This window comes from Pongo abelii, chromosome 23 (genome assembly GCF_028885655.2).
Source record: "Pongo abelii isolate AG06213 chromosome 23, NHGRI_mPonAbe1-v2.0_pri, whole genome shotgun sequence".
Classification (NCBI taxonomy): Eukaryota; Metazoa; Chordata; class Mammalia; order Primates; family Hominidae; genus Pongo; species Pongo abelii.
The window spans coordinates 42,793,825-42,812,352 of record NC_085929.1 but is presented as its reverse complement, the minus strand read 5'-3'; the positions used below and the strand labels follow the sequence as shown (position 1 = coordinate 42,812,352).

At 53.8% G+C, this 18,528-nt stretch overlaps 1 protein-coding gene across 4 annotated transcripts in view; it reads left to right on the top strand.

Moving 5' to 3' along the window:
• Window positions 1–18,528, top strand: part of MYH9 (myosin heavy chain 9) — a 105,957-nt gene that overhangs the window by 72,900 nt on the left and 14,529 nt on the right. For all 4 annotated transcript variants that reach the window (XM_024239996.3, XM_063723041.1, XM_063723040.1 and 1 more), the window contains exons 13-24: window positions 1,175–1,348; window positions 3,283–3,456; window positions 6,554–6,668; window positions 9,390–9,583; window positions 9,946–10,067; window positions 10,891–10,960; window positions 11,870–12,030; window positions 13,338–13,446; window positions 14,361–14,492; window positions 14,971–15,177; window positions 15,764–15,901; window positions 17,006–17,129. In XM_024239996.3, the coding sequence (XP_024095764.3) occupies window positions 1,175–1,348; window positions 3,283–3,456; window positions 6,554–6,668; window positions 9,390–9,583; window positions 9,946–10,067; window positions 10,891–10,960; window positions 11,870–12,030; window positions 13,338–13,446; window positions 14,361–14,492; window positions 14,971–15,177; window positions 15,764–15,901; window positions 17,006–17,129 (1,720 nt within the window). The remainder of the gene's footprint in view (window positions 1–1,174; window positions 1,349–3,282; window positions 3,457–6,553; window positions 6,669–9,389; window positions 9,584–9,945; window positions 10,068–10,890; window positions 10,961–11,869; window positions 12,031–13,337; window positions 13,447–14,360; window positions 14,493–14,970; window positions 15,178–15,763; window positions 15,902–17,005; window positions 17,130–18,528) is intronic.

Below are 18,528 nucleotides of genomic sequence, written 5' to 3'. Positions count from 1 at the left end.
AGCAAATATTCCCTGAGCATTGGGATAAGACATCTCCCTTGCCCATGACGACTTTGAGGTCTAGTAGGGAAACCGATACTTATAGTAGATTAGAGGTTCTTAACCTGGAGTCCATGGGAGGTTTGAGAGGAGCCATGAGCTGGGATGAGAAAATTACATCTTTATTTTTTACTAACCTCTCATTGAAATCATGTATTTTTTCCAGTTGCGAACTGAACAAACTATATAAACCACAGTTGTATTAGCAGTACTTGTGATCTGTCACCAATAGAAATTAGATGTTTTTGTGTCACATTCCAGTTGTTGCAGAGATCTGGTAGTGTCATTTATGCATCGCTACCTCAAAATTTTGGAAGTTATTAAGCCCATGGCTAGTTCTTGTTAATAAGGAAGCACAGAGGCCGGGTGCAGTGGCTCACGCCTGGAATCCCAGCACTTTGGAAGGCTGAGGCAAGAGAATCGTTTGAAGTCAGGAGTTCAAGACCAGCCTGGGCAACAAAGCAAGGCCCCATCTCTTCAATAAAAAAATAGAAGGGCCTGGTGCAGTGGCTCACGCCTGTAGTCCCAGCACTTCGAGAGGCTGAGGCAGAAGAATTGCTTGAGCTCAGGGGTTCAAGACCAGCCCGAGCAACACGGTGAAACCCCATTTCTACAAAAAATACGAATATTAGCCATGCACGGTAGTGTGTGCCTGGGGTCCCAGCTACTAGGGAGGCTAAGCTGAGAGGATCACTTGAGCCTGGGAGGCGGAGGCTGCAGTGAGCTGAGATTGTGCCATTGTACTCCAGCCTGGATGACAGAATGAGACTCTGTCTCAAAAAATAAAAAATAAAAATAAAAAACAAGGAAGCACAATGAATTACTCGATCACAGTATTTTGATGATTATATTTCAAAATAACTACTTTCTTTGTAATCTATTGGATGCAATTTTAAAGCACTATTCTGAAAAGGCTTTACCGGACTGCCCGCGGTCCCCGACTCCAAAGAGTAAATGTCGCCCACTGCTGGGTGGATAAAGGGAAGGCCAGGAGCATCCGGGCTCTAAAGGCAGCGGCATGGAGGTGCCCAAGGAGGCCATTCTTGTATCCCTGCCCCGCCCTCCTTCTCAAGGGGTGTCTGGGCATCTTAGTGCAGGGTTGGCATCTCTCTGACATTATTTTCTCTCCTTGCAGCTGAACTCGTTTGAGCAGCTGTGCATCAATTACACCAATGAGAAGCTGCAGCAGCTCTTCAACCACACCATGTTCATCCTGGAGCAGGAGGAGTACCAGCGCGAGGGCATCGAGTGGAACTTCATCGACTTTGGCCTCGACCTGCAGCCCTGCATCGACCTCATTGAGAAGCCAGTGAGTGCCAGGCGTGCTTTGACCTAACACCTGCCTCTGGCTTTTCCCTTTCGGGGCACCCACTCCTCACCTCAGCTCTGTGTTGGTTGTGGAGGTGTCTTAACTCCCCTTCCTTTTGGTGCCTCCTGGAGGACGAAGCCCCGAGGCTGAGATCCGGTGCCTGGGAGACCTGGGTGGGTGCCTCCATTAGAGGAGATGCTCTGGGCTGCAGCTGTGGGCTGGGCTTCTCCCAGCTGCTGGACCAGGTGCGGATGTGGCTGGGGCCCTAGCATCCTGTTTTCAGTCCCAGAAGACCACCCAGCATCCTCCTGAAGGCTGGGCTCGATAAGCATTTCTTTGTCTTAAAGAAACAGCCATGCATGGATGTAGTAAGGCCCTATCGCGGGCTGCTTTCACTGTAGCATGGAACGGTGCAGACCCTGGTCGTTGAGTGCTCTGCCCAGGTGTACATGTACCAAAGCTCAGCTCATCCCCCCATAAAACCAGCAAGCAGCAGTGCTTTTATTGCCAGCATTAGCTGTGTGAAGATGGAAAAGAGGAACCTTTTCCAATGAGTTCATACTTAAACCTCTTGCCAGGTGGAGGTTGGGTCGCCTGTTTGTGTTTTAGGCTTGTTGGGGGCGTGATCTGTAATGAAGCCTGAGCCGTTTCTGTCTCTGGGTTTTCTTTTTTTTTTTTTTTTTTTTTTGAGACGGAGTCTCGCTGTGTCGCCCAGGCTGGAGTGCAGTGGCCCGATCTTGGCTCACTGCAAGCTCCGCCTTCCGGGTTCATGCCATTCTCCTGCCTCAGCCTCCTGAGTAGCTGGGACTACAGGTGCCCGCCACCACACCCAGCTAATTTTTTGTGTGTTTTTAGTAGAGGCGGGGTTTCACCATGGTCTCAATCTCCTGACCTTGTGATTTGCCCTCCTTGGCCTCCCAAAGTGCTGGGATTACAGGCGTGAGCCACCGTGCCTGGCCTGTCTTTGGGTTTTCTTTTGATTATGGTTAATTGATCAGAAGGCTTAGGACAAAGTTTTTTCAGTTTGAAAAAAATTTCCTTTTTTTTTTTTGAGACGGAGTTTTGCTCTTGTCGCCCAGGCTGGAGTGCAATGGCGTGATCTCGGCTCACTGCAACCTTTGACTCCCTGTTTCAAGTGATTCTCCTGCCTCAGCCTCCTGAGTGGCTGGGATTATAGGCTTATTTTTGTATTATTAGTAGAGACAGGGTTTCACCATGTTGGCCAGGCTGGTCTCGAGCTCCTGACCTTAGGTGATCCGCCCACCTTGGCCTCCCAAAGTGCTGGGATTACAAGCGTGAGCCACCGCGCCTGGCCAACAATTTACTTTTGTAATGAGCTTTTTTTCTTTAATCAATTGAATTTTCCAACTAATAGGAATCCACCGGGCTTCAAGTTTTGTCAGACAGCCTCTCTGCAGTGTCCAAATCTGCTTTCTTGTCTTGTAAACTCAGTGTGCAGAAGGCTGCTGGGTCCCTGGGACTGTCTTCCTCAAGGGGCTCCTCCTACGTATCCCATCTTCCCATCTCATCATAGACGTGCAGACGCAAAGCATGTGGGGTGGCATCTCCCGTGGCAGGATCACAGGGTACTTGTTGAGGGCAGCCTCCTGGGCAGACTCCAGTACACCGTGAAGTCAGACTCTGGCCCCGTGGGTCAGCGGATCTGCACTTTTCATCAAACCCACTGGGGGTTTCACTAATGCTGGAGAACCACCGTGATGGATCCTTGGGTAAAGGTGTCAGCCGTAGCCTGGGCCCCAGAGGTTTCTTTATAAACTAGAAATCTTCAACTGAGCGCTTTGCTCCTCCTGGGGAGCGCGTCGCCCACCCTCTGTGGGATTCAGGGGATTCTGATGTCCGGGCTTTGGCTTCTTGAAGGGTGGGGTGCCCCTCCCAGGGTGCACTCACCTGTGCTGATGCTGCGCTTCCTCCAGGCAGGCCCCCCGGGCATCCTGGCCCTGCTGGACGAGGAGTGCTGGTTCCCCAAAGCCACTGACAAGAGCTTCGTGGAGAAGGTGATGCAGGAGCAGGGCACCCACCCCAAGTTCCAGAAGCCCAAGCAGCTGAAGGACAAAGCTGATTTCTGCATTATCCACTACGCCGGCAAGGTGAGGAGCACTCACAGGGAGGTGCTGGCCAGACCTTCGCAGGAGAGGTGGAGTTGAGGCTCTCTAGGACCGGGAGCTGGGCAGCTCCTGGGGACGCAGGGGTGTGACCTGAGTACAGTTCTTGCACAGTGACTCACCCAGTAATGTGGCCGGTGACAGCATCGTCATTTACACACCTTACAGAGCCCCTTCACCTGGTCCGTGCTGTTAGAAGCCTGCGACACTCCACCCGGTGCCCAGGCTGGTTGTCATCATGCATTATCGTTGGGCCTGTCTGCCAGGTGCAGAGCTTTGGCTAAAGGCATGGGCTCAGAGTTTGAATAGAGCTCTGCCACTCATAAGCTGTTTGACTTTGGGTCAGTTACTCAACCTCTCTGATCCTTGGTTTCCGCATCTGGAAAATGAGAATGACCACCCACCATACAGGATTATGTGGATTAAACGAGCTCTTGAGGCCCAACCGTGGCATGGATCAGTGCTCCGTGGCAGGGCTCCTCAACCTCGGCATTCCTGGTATTGCGGGCTGGGTCCTTCTTTATTGTGGGACCCTCCTGTGCATGCTAGGATGTTTAGCAGCATCCCTGGCTGCTACCCACTAGGGTTAGGAGCACCGTCCTTAGTTGTGACAACCCAAAATGTCTCCAGACATCGCCAAACATGTCCTAGTTTGGGGGGGGAGGGCGGGGAATTGCCACTGCTGTGGGTGACAGCTCCTGTTGCCAAGTCTGCCACAGTCAGTCAGTGGTGGACCTGCCCTCAACACTTACCTAGCAGACATCTTCCCAGTCTGCATGTGACTGGGGCTTAGACCCAACTTAGTCCATAGAGGTGCATGCTTAGACAAAAGCTGGTTTTTCTCAGCATATTGTGTGCTTCTTGCACAAAGACCCTAACAGTTAATTGCTGTGATTAGGCAGGGGCTGCGCCATCTCCTTGGTGGTGGTGAGTAGTTGGTGGTGACTGGCGAGGAGATGTGGGAGCTTTCACAGGTCTGTTCCCAAGCCACAAGGAGTCCAGGCCCGGTTCTAGCACACCTGTGCTGGCCTCTTCTACTTAGCTTGGCTGGTTCCTGGGGCTGCAGAAGCAACTGTCTTAAACTACCCATGAAAAAAATAATAAAGCCAAAAAAGCAATTTACACCATTAACCAAGGAATGTTTCCCGAGCCTCCTTTCTCCACTCTCACCTTTGGGAAACGCACACGCTCATTAGTGCAGAAGCTTCCAGGAAGGCTTTTGCTGTGGGATTATTTGTAATGCTGAACAATTAGGAACACCCTAGAGCCCACCAAGGGGCCTGCACGATGGCATCAGCTGTGGTGCGTCTTTCCGTGGGCTGTGCTGTGGCCGCTAAAAGGACAAGGACGTTGGCCTGGGTGGGAGGGTCTGAGCCTGGGGAAAGGAAACTGGCATCACCTACCTCATGATAAACAGCAACGTGCATTCACCTGCATACTGAGAGGAGCACCCCTGGGCTGCAGCAGTGTGCATTCACCTGCATACTGGGGGAGCACCTCTGGGCTGCAGCAGCATGCATTCGCTTGCATACTGAGGGGAGCACCTCTGGGCTGCAGCAGCGTGCATTCGCCTGCATACGGGGGGAGCACCTCTGGGCTGCAGCCGCGTGCATTTGCCTGCATACTGGGGGAGCACCTCTGGGCTGCAGCAGTGTGCATTCCCCTGCATACTGGGGGAGCACCTCTGGGCTGCAGCAGTGCGCATTCGCCTGCATGCTGAGAGGAGCACCCCTGGGCTGCAGCAGCGTGCATTCGCCTGCATGCTGAGAGGAGCACCCCTGGGCTGCAGCAGCATGCATTCGCCTGCATACTGGGGGAGCACCTCTGGGCTGCAGCAGCATGCATTCGCCTGCATACTGGGGGAGCACCTCTGGGCTGCAGCAGCGTGCATTCGCCTGCATACTGGGGGAGCACCTCTGGGCTGCAGCAGCATGCATTTGCCTGCATACTGAGGGGAGCACCTCTGGGCTGCAGTTTGTGTTGGGAAGAGGGAGGCCCAGGTCGCCGCTGCTCTCTGGGTATTGTTCTGGGACCTTTTGCAATGAAGATGTCATGCTGTATATTACTTGTTTTGTTAAGTATATATTTTAGCGGAGCACAGGGGCTCATGCCTGTAATCCCAACACTTAGGGAGGCCAAGGCAAGAAGACAGTTTGAGCCCAGAATTTTGAGACCAGCTTGGGCAACATAGTGAGACCCTATCTCTATTTTTTTTTTTTTTTTTTTTTTGAGTCGGAGTCTAGTTCTGTTGCCCAGGCTGGAGTGCAGTGGCACGATCTTGGCTCACTGCAACCTCCGTCTCCCAGGTTCAAGCGATCCTCCTGCCTCAGCCCCCCTAGTAGCTGGGATTACAGGCACATGCCACCATGCCCAGCTAATTTTTGTATTTTTAATAGAGATGGGGTTTCGCCATGTTGGCCAGGCTGGTCTCGAACTCCTGACCTCAGGTGATCCACCTGCCTCGGCCTCCCAAAGTGCTGGGATTACAGGCGTGAGCCACTGCACCCAGCCCCTATCTCTATTTAAAATGAGAAAAAAGGAATCTATTTCTGGGAGTCTCTCTGAACCCTCTGGTTTAGGAGGCTGCCCAATTAAAAAAATATATTTAAAAACAGAATATATTTCCAAAAAGATGAAACTGACACATACTCAGAAAATGTGAACATTCTAAAAAGACAAAGAAAAAACAAAAATTACTTGTCTTATGACTAGAAAGAAATAGTAACATTTTGTTGTCCCTCCAGGATTGTTTTTCTTTGTTCATATTACCTAAGAATTAAAAAAAAAAGCTGAAACCCAGCACGGTACTGTGTGGCTACCATGCCGTGTCTAGAGCCAGGCTCCCGTTGTTGGTCATGCCTTGCTTTGAGGCTTTGGCTCTGCACGAGACGCCGCAGAGAACGTCTTAATGCCTCGCGTCCCTTATCCTCATCACTTCCTTCTTAGGGGTGGAAATGCTGGGTCAAAGGGTCTTCACGTTTTCTGACTTTTCCACGCATGGGGTTAGCCTGTGCTCTGGAGAGCCTGTGAGCACAGGTGTCCCCAGTGCAGCTTGTGACTCCTGCCTCTCTGACCCCACCAGGTGGATTACAAAGCTGACGAGTGGCTGATGAAGAACATGGACCCCCTGAATGACAACATCGCCACGCTGCTCCACCAGTCCTCTGACAAGTTTGTCTCGGAGCTGTGGAAGGATGGTACGCCCTTTGCCCTTCGCCCCCTGCCTCCTCTTGGCTGCGGCTGGTCATCTTCCCACCTCCACAGTGGGCCGAGCTGCCAAACAAGGGGTACACATGTCCCCCTGACATAGGCCAGGTGGTCTCCGCCCTCTGTAGCTCCCATGAGAGAGGGCTCCTCGGACCAAAACAGGAGGCCACGGCCCTCGAGCACACACCGTGGCCAGGTCCTCCTGGGTGGAGCGCTTTCCGCGTGTGGGAAAGTCAAAGGCAGCCCTGAGCCTTGCAGCCTAGGCTCCCAGCCCCGCGCCGTGTCACATTCCCGCCTCTACTCCTTGGTAGGCTGGTTGCTTTGAGTGGTTCTTTTTAATTCTTTCTGTTGGTTTCTCCTTTTCCTTTGCCTGGGTTTTGCTTTAACCTCTCTGTTGCAGAGATGCAGAGCACTCAGAGAGCCTATTTCTATCATCGCTTTCCTATTCTCCACCTAGAACCAGGTGACTGGCCGCCCGAGTGGTGTCTCTTGTGTGTGTGGTGCGTCCAAAGCTGTGCAAGAAACGCTTCTGCCTAGGTTTTCTCGCACCCCCCCCCCCTTCGCCCTTAGCTTTTCCTGCCTGCTTACGCCCCAGTTCCCTGATCTGCCCCTGGGCTCCTGGGCAGGCTCCCTGCACTGTGCCTATCGCCTGCCTGTAGTAGCAAACTGGGCAAATGAGGGGCTGTGTCTGGAATTTGGAGACGTCACATTCAAATCTTAAAACACTGTAATCCCAGCACTTTGGGAGGCTGAGGCGGGAGGATTGCTTGAGTCCAGGAGTTTGAGACCATTCTGGGCAACATAGGGAGACCCTCATCTCTACAAAAAAATTAAAAAAAAAAAAAATCAGCTGGGTGTGATGGTGCATGCCTGTAGTCCCAGCTGCTTGGGAGGCTGAGGCGGGAGGATCACTTGAGCACAGGAGGTCAAGGCTGCAGTGAGCTGCGATTGTACCACTGTACTGCAGCCTGGGTGACAGGGTGAGACCCTGCCTCAAAAAAAAAAAAAAAAAAAATCTTAAAACAGCAAAAATTGTTTAAAAATTTGTATCCTCCTTAGAGCTTCATCCCTAAAGACAGTGTCTTAAACTGCTTGAATGGCTGTGTCTTAGCATGAGGTTCAGGTATGCACACTGCGTGTGTCTGTGCACCTGAAAGCTGAAGTGGCATCTGTGTGTTCATTCAGCAGTTGCTCGGCAAGGTCTGCTCCATGGGGGTGGGGCCAGGACACACTCAGCTAAAAGGGCCAGTTATGGTGAGGCCACGTTAACCTTTCTCTGGACAACCTGAGTGGCTTTTGCAAGTTGCCACGCCCAGGAAACCTGTGGTAGCCAGGAATATTGGCCCTGTGGTGGATACGTAAGGTCAAAGATGACTCCCTTTTTTTTTTTTTTTTTTGAGATGGAGTTTTGTTCTTGTCACCCAGGCTGGAGTGCCATGGTGCAATCTCGGCTCACTGCAACCTCCGCCTCCAGGGTTCAAGCGATTCTCCTGCCTCAGCCTCCCAAGTAGCTAGGATTACAGGCACCCGCCACCATGCCCAGCTAACTTTTGTATTTTTAGTAGAGATGGGGTTTCACCATGTTAGCCTGGCTGGTCTCGAACTCCTGACTTCAGGTGATCCACCCGCCTCAGCCTCCCAAAGTGCTGGGATTACAGGTGCGAGCCACCACGCCCAGCCACCTCCCGTTTTAATTGACTGGTTTGTAGGCTCCATCCACACTCCTGGCTTCTGTCTTAAGCAAGCATCCTTTTTGCTGTCTTCAAGTAAATAATAGTAATCTGGCCGGGGAGGAATACGAAATGGGCTTCGTCAGTATTCTTCACTTTTATATCCAGTAGTAGAAGACTTCACATTTAACATTAGCTCTTGCTTAAACTGATCTCAAATCGCTGGCCACTTTGGTTTGGCTTGTTTATTTGTTTTTTACCTTGGAGTATGCAATTGGTTCAATTGCTGCTGGGCGTGAGTTCCAGTGCTAGGGGCTGCTTCCCTTGAGGGTCGGTTTACATGAGAAAGACCCGTGCACCAGGAGACAAAATGAAATACAAGGACGTGAAGAGATCCCTAAACTTTGGAGTATTTATGATCAAGAGCAGTTCTTTGGAGCTCTCTCTTCCTGAGATGTCTGCGTAGATATAGAGGGGACCCTGCCAGGTTCTGCAGACAGAACCTGGCTCCAAGCTGGTTGTCTCCACCTTGGAGACAGAGTGGCTCCAAGCTCTGCCTCCTGACTCCCAGTCCAGTGCTCTTACAACAGGGTCAGTGAGAATTCAAGATACTGATTTTGTTTTTCTAACTGTGACCATAGGACAGCAGGATTCCCTAAGCCAGGTTTTCACACCCCTCCTTAGAGCCAGGCTAGTAGAATTCTCACTATTCCAAAATACATGACTAGCTTCATTGAGTCTTTTTGTAAATAAGAGCTTCGAGAGTGGCTGAAGGTAGGTGATAGGAAGGTGAGGTGGCTGTGGCAGACGCATGGCTCCCCGAGAGACAATCCCAGTGCCTTTGCAGCCCCCTTGGCTTCCCGCTGTGTTTGGGGATGACCTTAGCACCCAGTGTAGGCTCCAATTGGAAAGGGTCCTGTTGTTTCATTCTGTCTCCTCTTTTGCTGTCCGACGTGTGCCTGTCTCTCTCTCCTACGCGCTCCCCCCGCCCACCCGGCTGCAACTGCATGGGCACTCACGTGTTCTCTGTGGTCTCCACAGTGGACCGCATCATTGGCCTGGACCAGGTGGCTGGCATGTCGGAGACGGCACTGCCTGGGGCCTTCAAGACGCGGAAGGGCATGTTCCGCACTGTGGGGCAGCTTTACAAGGAGCAGCTGGCCAAGCTCATGGCTACGCTGAGGAACACCAACCCCAACTTCGTCCGCTGCATCATCCCCAACCACGAGAAGAAGGTGCGGCCGCCTGGTGGGGTGGCCCGGGCAGGGCACCGTGGTGTGGGGTGCTCAGCCCTTGTCTTTCTCCCCAGCAAAAGCACGCCTCCAGCCCCCCAGCATGCACAGAACCCTCAGTCGTTTCTCTGCAGGGTGGGCTTTGGCTCGCTTAGGAGATACGCTGCATTCACAGCCCGCACTTCCTCTTGATGACATTGGCCCCTCCCAGACCTGCATCCTTTGACTTCATTGTCAAAACCTGCGGGCTGCAGCGACCCCCACCCTTAGGCTTTTGCCCTGTCAGGTTCATAGGGGTTCCCCGACCTTTCTCTGACTGTTCTAGGCACAGAAGTGAGACCGCATGCGTGTGTTTTCTTCCCCAGGCCGGCAAGCTGGACCCGCATCTCGTGCTGGACCAGCTGCGCTGCAACGGCGTTCTCGAGGGCATCCGCATCTGCCGCCAGGGCTTCCCCAACAGGGTGGTCTTCCAGGAGTTTCGGCAGAGGTGAGCCAGGGCCTGGAGCCCGCTTCTCCTGGGCCCGGCTGTGCGTGCAGTGAGTCCCAGAGGTGGGCTGCTGCTCCCTGGCAGGATCCTGTCGTGAGGGAGCGACGTCCTCCATCCTTGTAGAACTGAGTCTGGCCAGCTCTTCCCCACCTCCTTCTCTTTTCCACCCTTTGCAGGAAAGGAGACTTCCCCATTTTAATACCGAAATGCAGGTCATCATCATCCTGTTGCCTTTTGCTCCTAGTAACTGCCGGCCCTGGTGCTATTTGCTACAGTTAGAGGAGCTATGAAAAGAAATGTAAAAGAATCAGCCAGAGACCTAGGATATTACAGGAACTTTGTGGAAATGAAAGTCGTGAAACACGGCCGTGCGTTGCTGTGTGCGAAGACGGCGACACCTTCCTATTTCTCTAATGACTGTGCTGAGTGTCAGTTGCTGTCGGGATGCAGCCGTTTATTTCTTGGGCCATCTCTGTTTATTAGCAGCTCCCTGCAGCATCCCAGGGAAGCTGTGTGAACATGGCTGTCCCTGGGTGACAGATGAGGATCCCAGGCAATTAGCATTTAGTGAGTCCAACCTGAAGCACGCCCTTGAGTGATTGAAACGGTCCTACACGAGTTTCCATTCACTTTCCGGAAAACACCAAGCCTTCCTTGTCTCATTCAGCCGAAGAAAAGAGCGGGGTGGGATTTGCCTGTGTCTTCTTTCCTTGGGAGAGTTTATGTAAAGAATTCTGTGTCTGTTGCATTGTAGAAATGATCTTAATCTCTTGCCTAATCGAGGCAATGGATAAAATGACCAGGCTTCTCTTTCCTTCCTCAGATATGAGATCCTGACTCCAAACTCCATTCCCAAGGGCTTCATGGACGGGAAGCAGGCGTGCGTGCTCATGGTGAGTTGAGCTGCTGTCCCTGCCTCTCTGGATGGGCAGCCCCTTGTCTGGGGAGTTCCCGCATGGCCAGGGCCTGCCTTGCTGTATCAGTGGTCAGTGGATGCCCAGGCTGTGTCCCTTCTGATGCTCCTCGTCTGACTCTGCCGGGCGCCCTTTGCAGCAGCCCCTCGGCCTCAGATAGCCAGGGATGGTGTTTGGCACCAGGGTGGTGTGGAGGAGACGAGAACTGTAGCCATGGCTGGGCTCTGATGTAAGATGATGGCCTCTTTGGTTTGGGGGACAGTCTCTCGCTTTCTTGCTCATGGGCCTGACTCTACATCCAGTGTAGTGAGCAGGGCAGCTCACAGCCAGGGCAGCTCACAGCCAGGGCAGCTCACAGCCAGGGCAGTAGGCCTGGTGCTCCGTGACCTGGGCTTCTCCTCCCTCCCTCCCCTCTCCCAGCCCTAGTGCAGTGCTGGATGGGCCGTGCGCATGCTCTGAGTTCCGGTTGAATGAAGGCCCTGCGGTGACTCAGTGCCAAGCCAGGGCTAAATCCCACCCTGCTCCTTTTTTCCCCTTGCCAGGATCCTGTTGTTTCTGGCGTGTCCAGGTTAGCAGCCGCTACCTTTGGCCTCGTTTTACTTCATGTTCTTTCTAAAGAATCAGAAAGCTTTGGCTGCAGAGTAGGGAGTTGGTAGGAGGAAAAGAGAAGGAAAAGTTCAACACCTACTGTGTGCGCAGCCTGCATTCGGTGACGGGGAGATGGGGAACAGGAAGAAGGAGGGAGGGGAGATGGCTTTCTGCTCTCCAGATGCCCGTCAGCCAGTGGGAAGAAGGGTGAAGGGCACACCTCCAGCTGTGCCTGGGCCACCCTTTCACGGAGCCGTGGCCAGTTGCTGGCCAGGTAAACGGCCTATTCCTCCCACCTAGATAAAAGCCCTGGAGCTCGACAGCAACCTGTACCGCATTGGCCAGAGCAAAGTCTTCTTCCGCGCCGGTGTGCTGGCCCACCTGGAGGAGGAGCGGGACCTGAAGATCACCGACGTCATCATAGGGTTCCAGGCCTGCTGCAGGGGCTACCTGGCTAGGAAGTGAGTCCTGGGAGATACTCCTGCCCCACACGCCAGGCCTTGGCACGCCCTTCTGTTGCCAAAGCGCACTTAGCGGGCCGTGGTCTAGGACACCCCACTGCAGCCAGGCCCAAGTGGCTCTTCCTACCCCTGTTCCTGGATTTCTACCTTTGAGGAGTAGAATTGGGCAGTTCTTTTTGTTTTCTTTTTTTTTTTGAGACAGAGTCTCACTCTGTCGCCCAGGCTGGAGTGCTGTGGCACATTCTCGGCTCACTGCAGCCTCCACCTCCCACGTTCGAGTGATTCTCCTGCCTCGGCCTCACTAGTAGCTGAGGTTACAGGCGCACGCCACCATGCCTGGCTAATTTTTGTATTTTTAGTAGAGACAGGGTTTCATCATGTTGCCCAGGCTGGTCTCGAACTCATGACCTCAAGTGATCCGCCCACCTCAGCCTCCCGAAGTGCTGGGATTACAGGCGTGAGCCACTGCTCCTGGCTGAATCGGGCATTTCTGATTGGGGTTTACAGTGATGGGTGGGAAGAGGCCGACTGCTTGGATTTGCCTGCCTGAAAGATCCTGCTTACCAGGACTGCTTACCGTGTGACCCTTGTGGGGACAGCACCCAGAGCCTGCCTGTCCCTAAAGAACCCTGTGATTCCAGGGCAGCAGGCCATCCTCGAGTCCAGACTCATCCTTGACTCCCTGGGGAATGAGGGCCCCCCTGCTGCAGGACAGCGGGTGTGGGCACTGCACACTCGTCCTCTTGTGCTCGGGGATGAGGGTCCTAGCAGGAGCGCCGAGCTCTGGGAGACGAAGCCCGAGCGTGTGGCATTTGCACAGCTGGAGGCTTGTTTATCCAAAAGCCCTCCAGCTGACACCCGCAGCCCACCTTCACAGAACATCAGCTCCCGACGTTCTCCCACCAAACAAAAGCTCAGATAGGGAACAGCACAAAGGGTGGGAAGCTGAAGTCCAGAGTCACCCAGGGCCAGTCGGCTTAATGACCAAGGGTCATGCTCAGTCCCCACGCTAAGTAGGATCTGTGGTTACTTCACACGAGCCTTCACCCCCATGGGCTCCTCAGTGGAGGGGTAGTCTGGTGACCTAGGTCCTTCGCCCACTGTAAGATTAGTGCCTCATAGAGTCACACAGCCTGTAAGTGGGAGAAACTTATCTCAACCCCAAGGCCAGACCCCTTCCCTGAATTGCTTTCTTGAGGTGCCCCAGGCAAGGGTAGACCCCCAGAAAAGCTTGAGGACAAGGCCAGGACTGTTAGGTTGGGTCTGCTGTCCACTGCCCCGTGCTGACCATGTTCCTCACCCCACAGAGCATTTGCCAAGCGGCAGCAGCAGCTGACCGCCATGAAGGTCCTCCAGCGGAACTGCGCTGCCTACCTGAAGCTGCGGAACTGGCAGTGGTGGCGGCTCTTCACCAAGGTGCGTGCTAGAAGGGCCTCCTGAGTAGCTGGGACTACAGGTGCACACCACCATACATACCTGGCTAATTGTTTGTATTTTTTGTAGAGGTGTGGTCTCACTATGTCGCCCAGGTTAGTCACAAACTCTTGGGCTCCAGCAATCCTCCCACCTCGGCCTCCCAAAGTGCTGGAGTTACAGGCGTGAGCCACTGTGCCCGGGCCTTTTTGATTTTTAGTAGAGACAAGGTCTCACTATCTTGCCCAGGCTGACCTTCCTGGCCTTTAAAAAAAAAAACCAAATCTCTTTATTTTTAAACTTGTCCGGGCTGCTTTTGTGTATAATACATCATTTATGGTAATGGCGAAAAACCAACTCACAAAAAGCCTAAAGAATTAAATAAATATTCACACATAAACCCTTAGCCTAAACCAACAGCAGCAGCAATTTTAGTGTTTAATCTCTCGCTCTTTTTCTCACTGCCTATAAAACCTCAGCTATGTAAACAGTATACATTCTTCCATAGCTGAGTTTGACTCATATAAACAGTATTGTAGTTTGTACATTCCATTTATGATTCCTTCATTAGTATCATTTTTTTTAGAGGTAGTGTGCTGTTCCCTAGGGGACACATCATTATCTGGGTACTTTTTCAGAGATGGGTCCTTCCTCATTTTCTTGCTGTGATAAACAATGCCGAGGTGAACATCCATCTTCACGCACACGCAGGGGTAGTTTCCCTGGAATGTAGTTAGTGGGTCAGAAGCCCATGGTACAGAGTGCCAGGAAGATGTGCCTGCTTGCAGCCCCCACCACGGTGTGTCTTCTTGCCCCTCACTTTCATGTTTCCAGAGGTGAGGGAGAGGCCTCACACCAGTTGGCAGAGGCGGGCATCTTCCAGCCAAGCATGTCTCTACCTCCATCTCCTCTCCCAGGTCAAGCCGCTGCTGCAGGTGAGCCGGCAGGAGGAGGAGATGATGGCCAAGGAGGAGGAGCTGGTGAAGGTCCGAGAGAAGCAGCTGGCTGCAGAGAACAGGCTCACGGAGATGGAGACGCTGCAGTCTCAGGTGGGTGTCAGTGCAGGCTCCGTCCAGGTCGCACGACCTGCCCGGTGCTGCCACCTGTTGGCCATCGGTAGGCACGGCATGCTGGAAGCTTCTATTACTATAGGAGTTTTCTACAACTGAGTTTCCTGTTACTGTAGGAACAGTGACCAGTCTCTCTGCAGGCCCCATTCGGTGTTAAGTGATGTAGGGAGGCCACTTAATAGAATGGAACATTCACAGGTGTTGGGTTCAAACCTCAGCTCTACCACATGACTTGGGCCCATTTCCTGGGACCTTGCTCTGGAGCTCATGGGGTAGTGAAAAATCAAGGACACGATGTCTGGAAGGTGCCTGGAAGCTTCAGAGCTATCCAGATGAAAGCTACTCTTGTCTGCATGTTCCTTTCCCTCTGGGATCCTGAGCCACGGCGTCCATCCTTGAGGATGGAGTGGCTTGAGGGTGTTGCGAGGAGCTTGTGTTTTCCACTTGTTGTTCGCAGCTCATGGCAGAGAAATTGCAGCTGCAGGAGCAGCTCCAGGCAGAAACTGAGCTGTGTGCCGAGGCTGAGGAGCTCCGGGCCCGCCTGACTGCCAAGAAGCAGGAACTGGAAGAGATCTGCCATGACCTGGAGGCCAGGGTGGAGGAGGAAGAGGAGCGCTGTCAGCACCTGCAGGCGGAGAAGAAGAAGATGCAGCAGAACATCCAGGTTCCTGCCCGCTGCACCCGGGGAGGGGTGGGGCTGGAGGGCCAGGGCGGGGCGGAGGAGCAGGGACCAGGAGCTGGGACAACATGGAATTAGGGTCCAAGGAGGCTGCTCCTCACACTGTCTGCTTGGGGCACTCAGTGAGAGGTGTTCCCTTTGGGCTGGTAGTTTGTGACATGTGCATCTGAGATCTCCATGAGCACTGCCTGGGCCAGCATCAAGGCCAATTTGATTTCCCTGCCATGAGCCCTGGCCCTGGCTAGCCGGAGGGGCACAGGGCCAGCACCTCTGCGTCCTGCCTGTTTCATGGGTGGGAGCTTGCTGCAGGAGACCCTTCAGAACATTGCACCGGTGTTCTGGCCCTGTGTCCCAGTTTGAAATCTGGAATCCAACAAATGGGGCTTGGGCCCTGCCTCGGCTGTGGCCCTGGGCTGGCAGACCTTGCCGTCCCCACCTCAGCCATGGCCCTGGGCTCACAGACCTTGCTATTTTCTCCTTGGCATTTGGACCTGGCCTTCAGACCTTGCTGCCTTCACCTCGGCCATGCCTCTGGGTCTGCTGTCCTTACTGTGTCTCTGGCCCCCGGCAGGAGCTTGAGGAGCAGCTGGAGGAGGAGGAGAGCGCCCGGCAGAAGCTGCAGCTGGAGAAGGTGACCACTGAGGCGAAGCTGAAAAAGCTGGAGGAGGAGCAGATCATCCTGGAGGACCAGAACTGCAAGCTGGCCAAGGTGAGGCCCGTGGCTGCCGCCTGCCGCTGCTCCAGGGGCGCCGTGGATGGGAGAGTGTGGTCACCCTTGCAGGGCCGGGCTCCAGCCCTGCTGCTGCTGCTTTCTGTCTCTTCCGCCTGCAGCATGAGGGCTTCTGCTTAACTGCCAGTGCTCCCTGGAGGTCCCATGAGCCTTAGTTGAGGGATTTCCTCATAAGCAAAGGGGCCCTGGGGAAGGGTTTGTCCTTTCCCCTCTGGAAAACTCTTCTTTGCCAGCCGTGAGACCCGAGCCTTCGTAAAGGTGGCCATCTGTGCAGCATTGCAAATGTTGGTCACTGTGGGGTTGGGGACACTTTGGTGGCTCTGTGTTGAGATACTGGGTACTCTTCCTCCACTGTCTCCGGGCGACAGCTGTTCCTCCTGAGAATGAGTTGGGTCCCTGTCAGTGTCTGCCCAGGGAGCAGATAGCAGCCGGGGAACCAATTAGAGGAGAAGGCAGGAGAAGGCAGCCTCCCCACCTTTCGGGGCTCCTCAGAACATGGGAGCCCCAAAGGCTGCAGAGGCTGAGGTGGCAGGATGCCCACCCGGGACTGGGATGAGGGGACTCAGGCACTTGTGCCGAGCTGTGGCCGCTGGGCAGGGGTGTTGCGGGGGCCACACAGAGCAGAAAGCAAGGAGAGCAGCAAGCAAGGAGAGCAGCCCAGGGCACCGCGGGGCTGAAGAGGGGTAGAGGCCGTGGCCCACCTGGCAGGTGAGAGAGGGGCATGGAGAAGGTGGCCTGGTGGCGCAGGTGAGCGCCGTGTGGCAGCCTCTTGAAGGAGTGGAGCCATCTGTCCCTGCTGACACTAGCTGTCACCTGGAATCCTTTCTCACCCAAGCCCACAGGGGAAGGGGAAGGGCTTGGGCACCCACATTTTTCGGTTCTAAGGAAGCATACCTTGCTGTTTCAGGGGAACTCGTCACCTTTCAAAATTATCCTTTGATCCAGGAAAATCCTAATGAACTTGATCAAGTGTCTAAAGCCCTCTCCATTCAGCCCCAGATTTCTGGGCGAGTCATGCTTTGAGGCTAGCTAGTGTTCTGTGCTCAACCAACACTAAATGCCAGCCTACTCCCCTCTCCTCAGGAAAAGAAACTGCTGGAAGACAGAATAGCTGAGTTTACCACCAACCTCACGGAAGAGGAGGAGAAATCTAAGAGCCTCGCCAAGCTCAAAAACAAGCATGAGGCAATGATCACCGACTTGGAAGGTGAGGGGGTGACGAGCAGGGGGTGATAGGCAGGGGCTGGCGGGCAAGGGCTGGCGGGCAGGGGCCAGCCTGTCTGACAGGAACACTGAGGCCTCCTCAGCTCACGGTGAGCCTGGGCCACACTACAGCACTGGCTGCTGTCCTTTAGACCTGAGGTCACCAGGTAGAGGGGAGCCGTGTCTGGTGCCTGCGGGAACCTGAGCCTCCAGGCCCCTGTTGCTCTGTGGCGAGATGCCCCCCTGCATGAAGCGTGTTTAGAGAGCTTTGGCGCTGCTCTGCTGTGTGCCGTGGGTTTTGGAAGCTTCTGAGACTTCCTAGGAGGCTCAGGGTTTGACCCACAGGACTCACTAGCTCTGTCACTGACTAGCTGGGTCATCTTGCACCTATGACTTAAGCTCCATGAGCTTTAGTTTTACCTAAAAAGGGGACACAGTGCTAGGGTGTCTGTGAGAATTTCATTAAATACATGTGAACACATACGTACCGTAAAGTCCTAGACAAATACTGCGGAAGCTCATTGCTTGACTTGGGGCAGGGTGACAAATCCTGCCTTGTCTCTGTGTGCCCTCGGGATCTGTGGCGGGGTGGGGGCACCGGGGTAGAAGCACAGGTCCGTGGCTGTCTGAAGACCCCCGGCCCTGCCCCTTGAGAGGAGTGGACAGCTGGGGGAACAGGGGAACCCTGACTACTCTGGGAACTCTGAGCTCATACCCAGGGGAGGGAGACCAAACCTGACTGCCAGGAGGATTATCCCCAGCTTAGTTTCACAGTCTTGTCCGGCCTCCTCACATCTGCAGGGGATGAAGTGAGTCAGGTCCAGCAGAAGAGACGTCCGGACACAGAGAGATCTCTTCCCTCACAGACACCCTCCCTCACCTGGGAGAAGCCCGGAAGACTTGGTCATCTAGGAGGTCTAGGGGTTGCACCCACCAGATGGACAGACACGAAAGGTTGACACTAATAAGCACTAACACAGACACGGAGCCGTCAGAGCACACACATGCTGCTGCTGGGACTGCAAACTGGTAGACGGTGTTAGAGAACGATCCGGCAGTCCTAGTGAGGTTGAAGTTTGGCATGCCGGTGACCCGGCCGTTCCATCTGTCACTCAGCCGTGTGCACTGAGAGTGAGCAGGATGCTTGCAGCAGCGTTGATCAGAGCGTGCGATGAACACAGCCGCATGCCCGCCAGCTGCAGGACGGGTACATAAATAAGTTGTGGTGTATTCTCATAATGGAATCCTAGACAAATGTTCATACACATCTATTCCAGCGAAACTTCACGGGCTACATCTCAAGATCATGAGATGAGGTGGCAAAGGCACGGCAGGGAATAACCATCACGAGGCAGGCACTGTTCTAGGTGCTTTTTAAGATAGTAACTCATTGGCGCCTCACA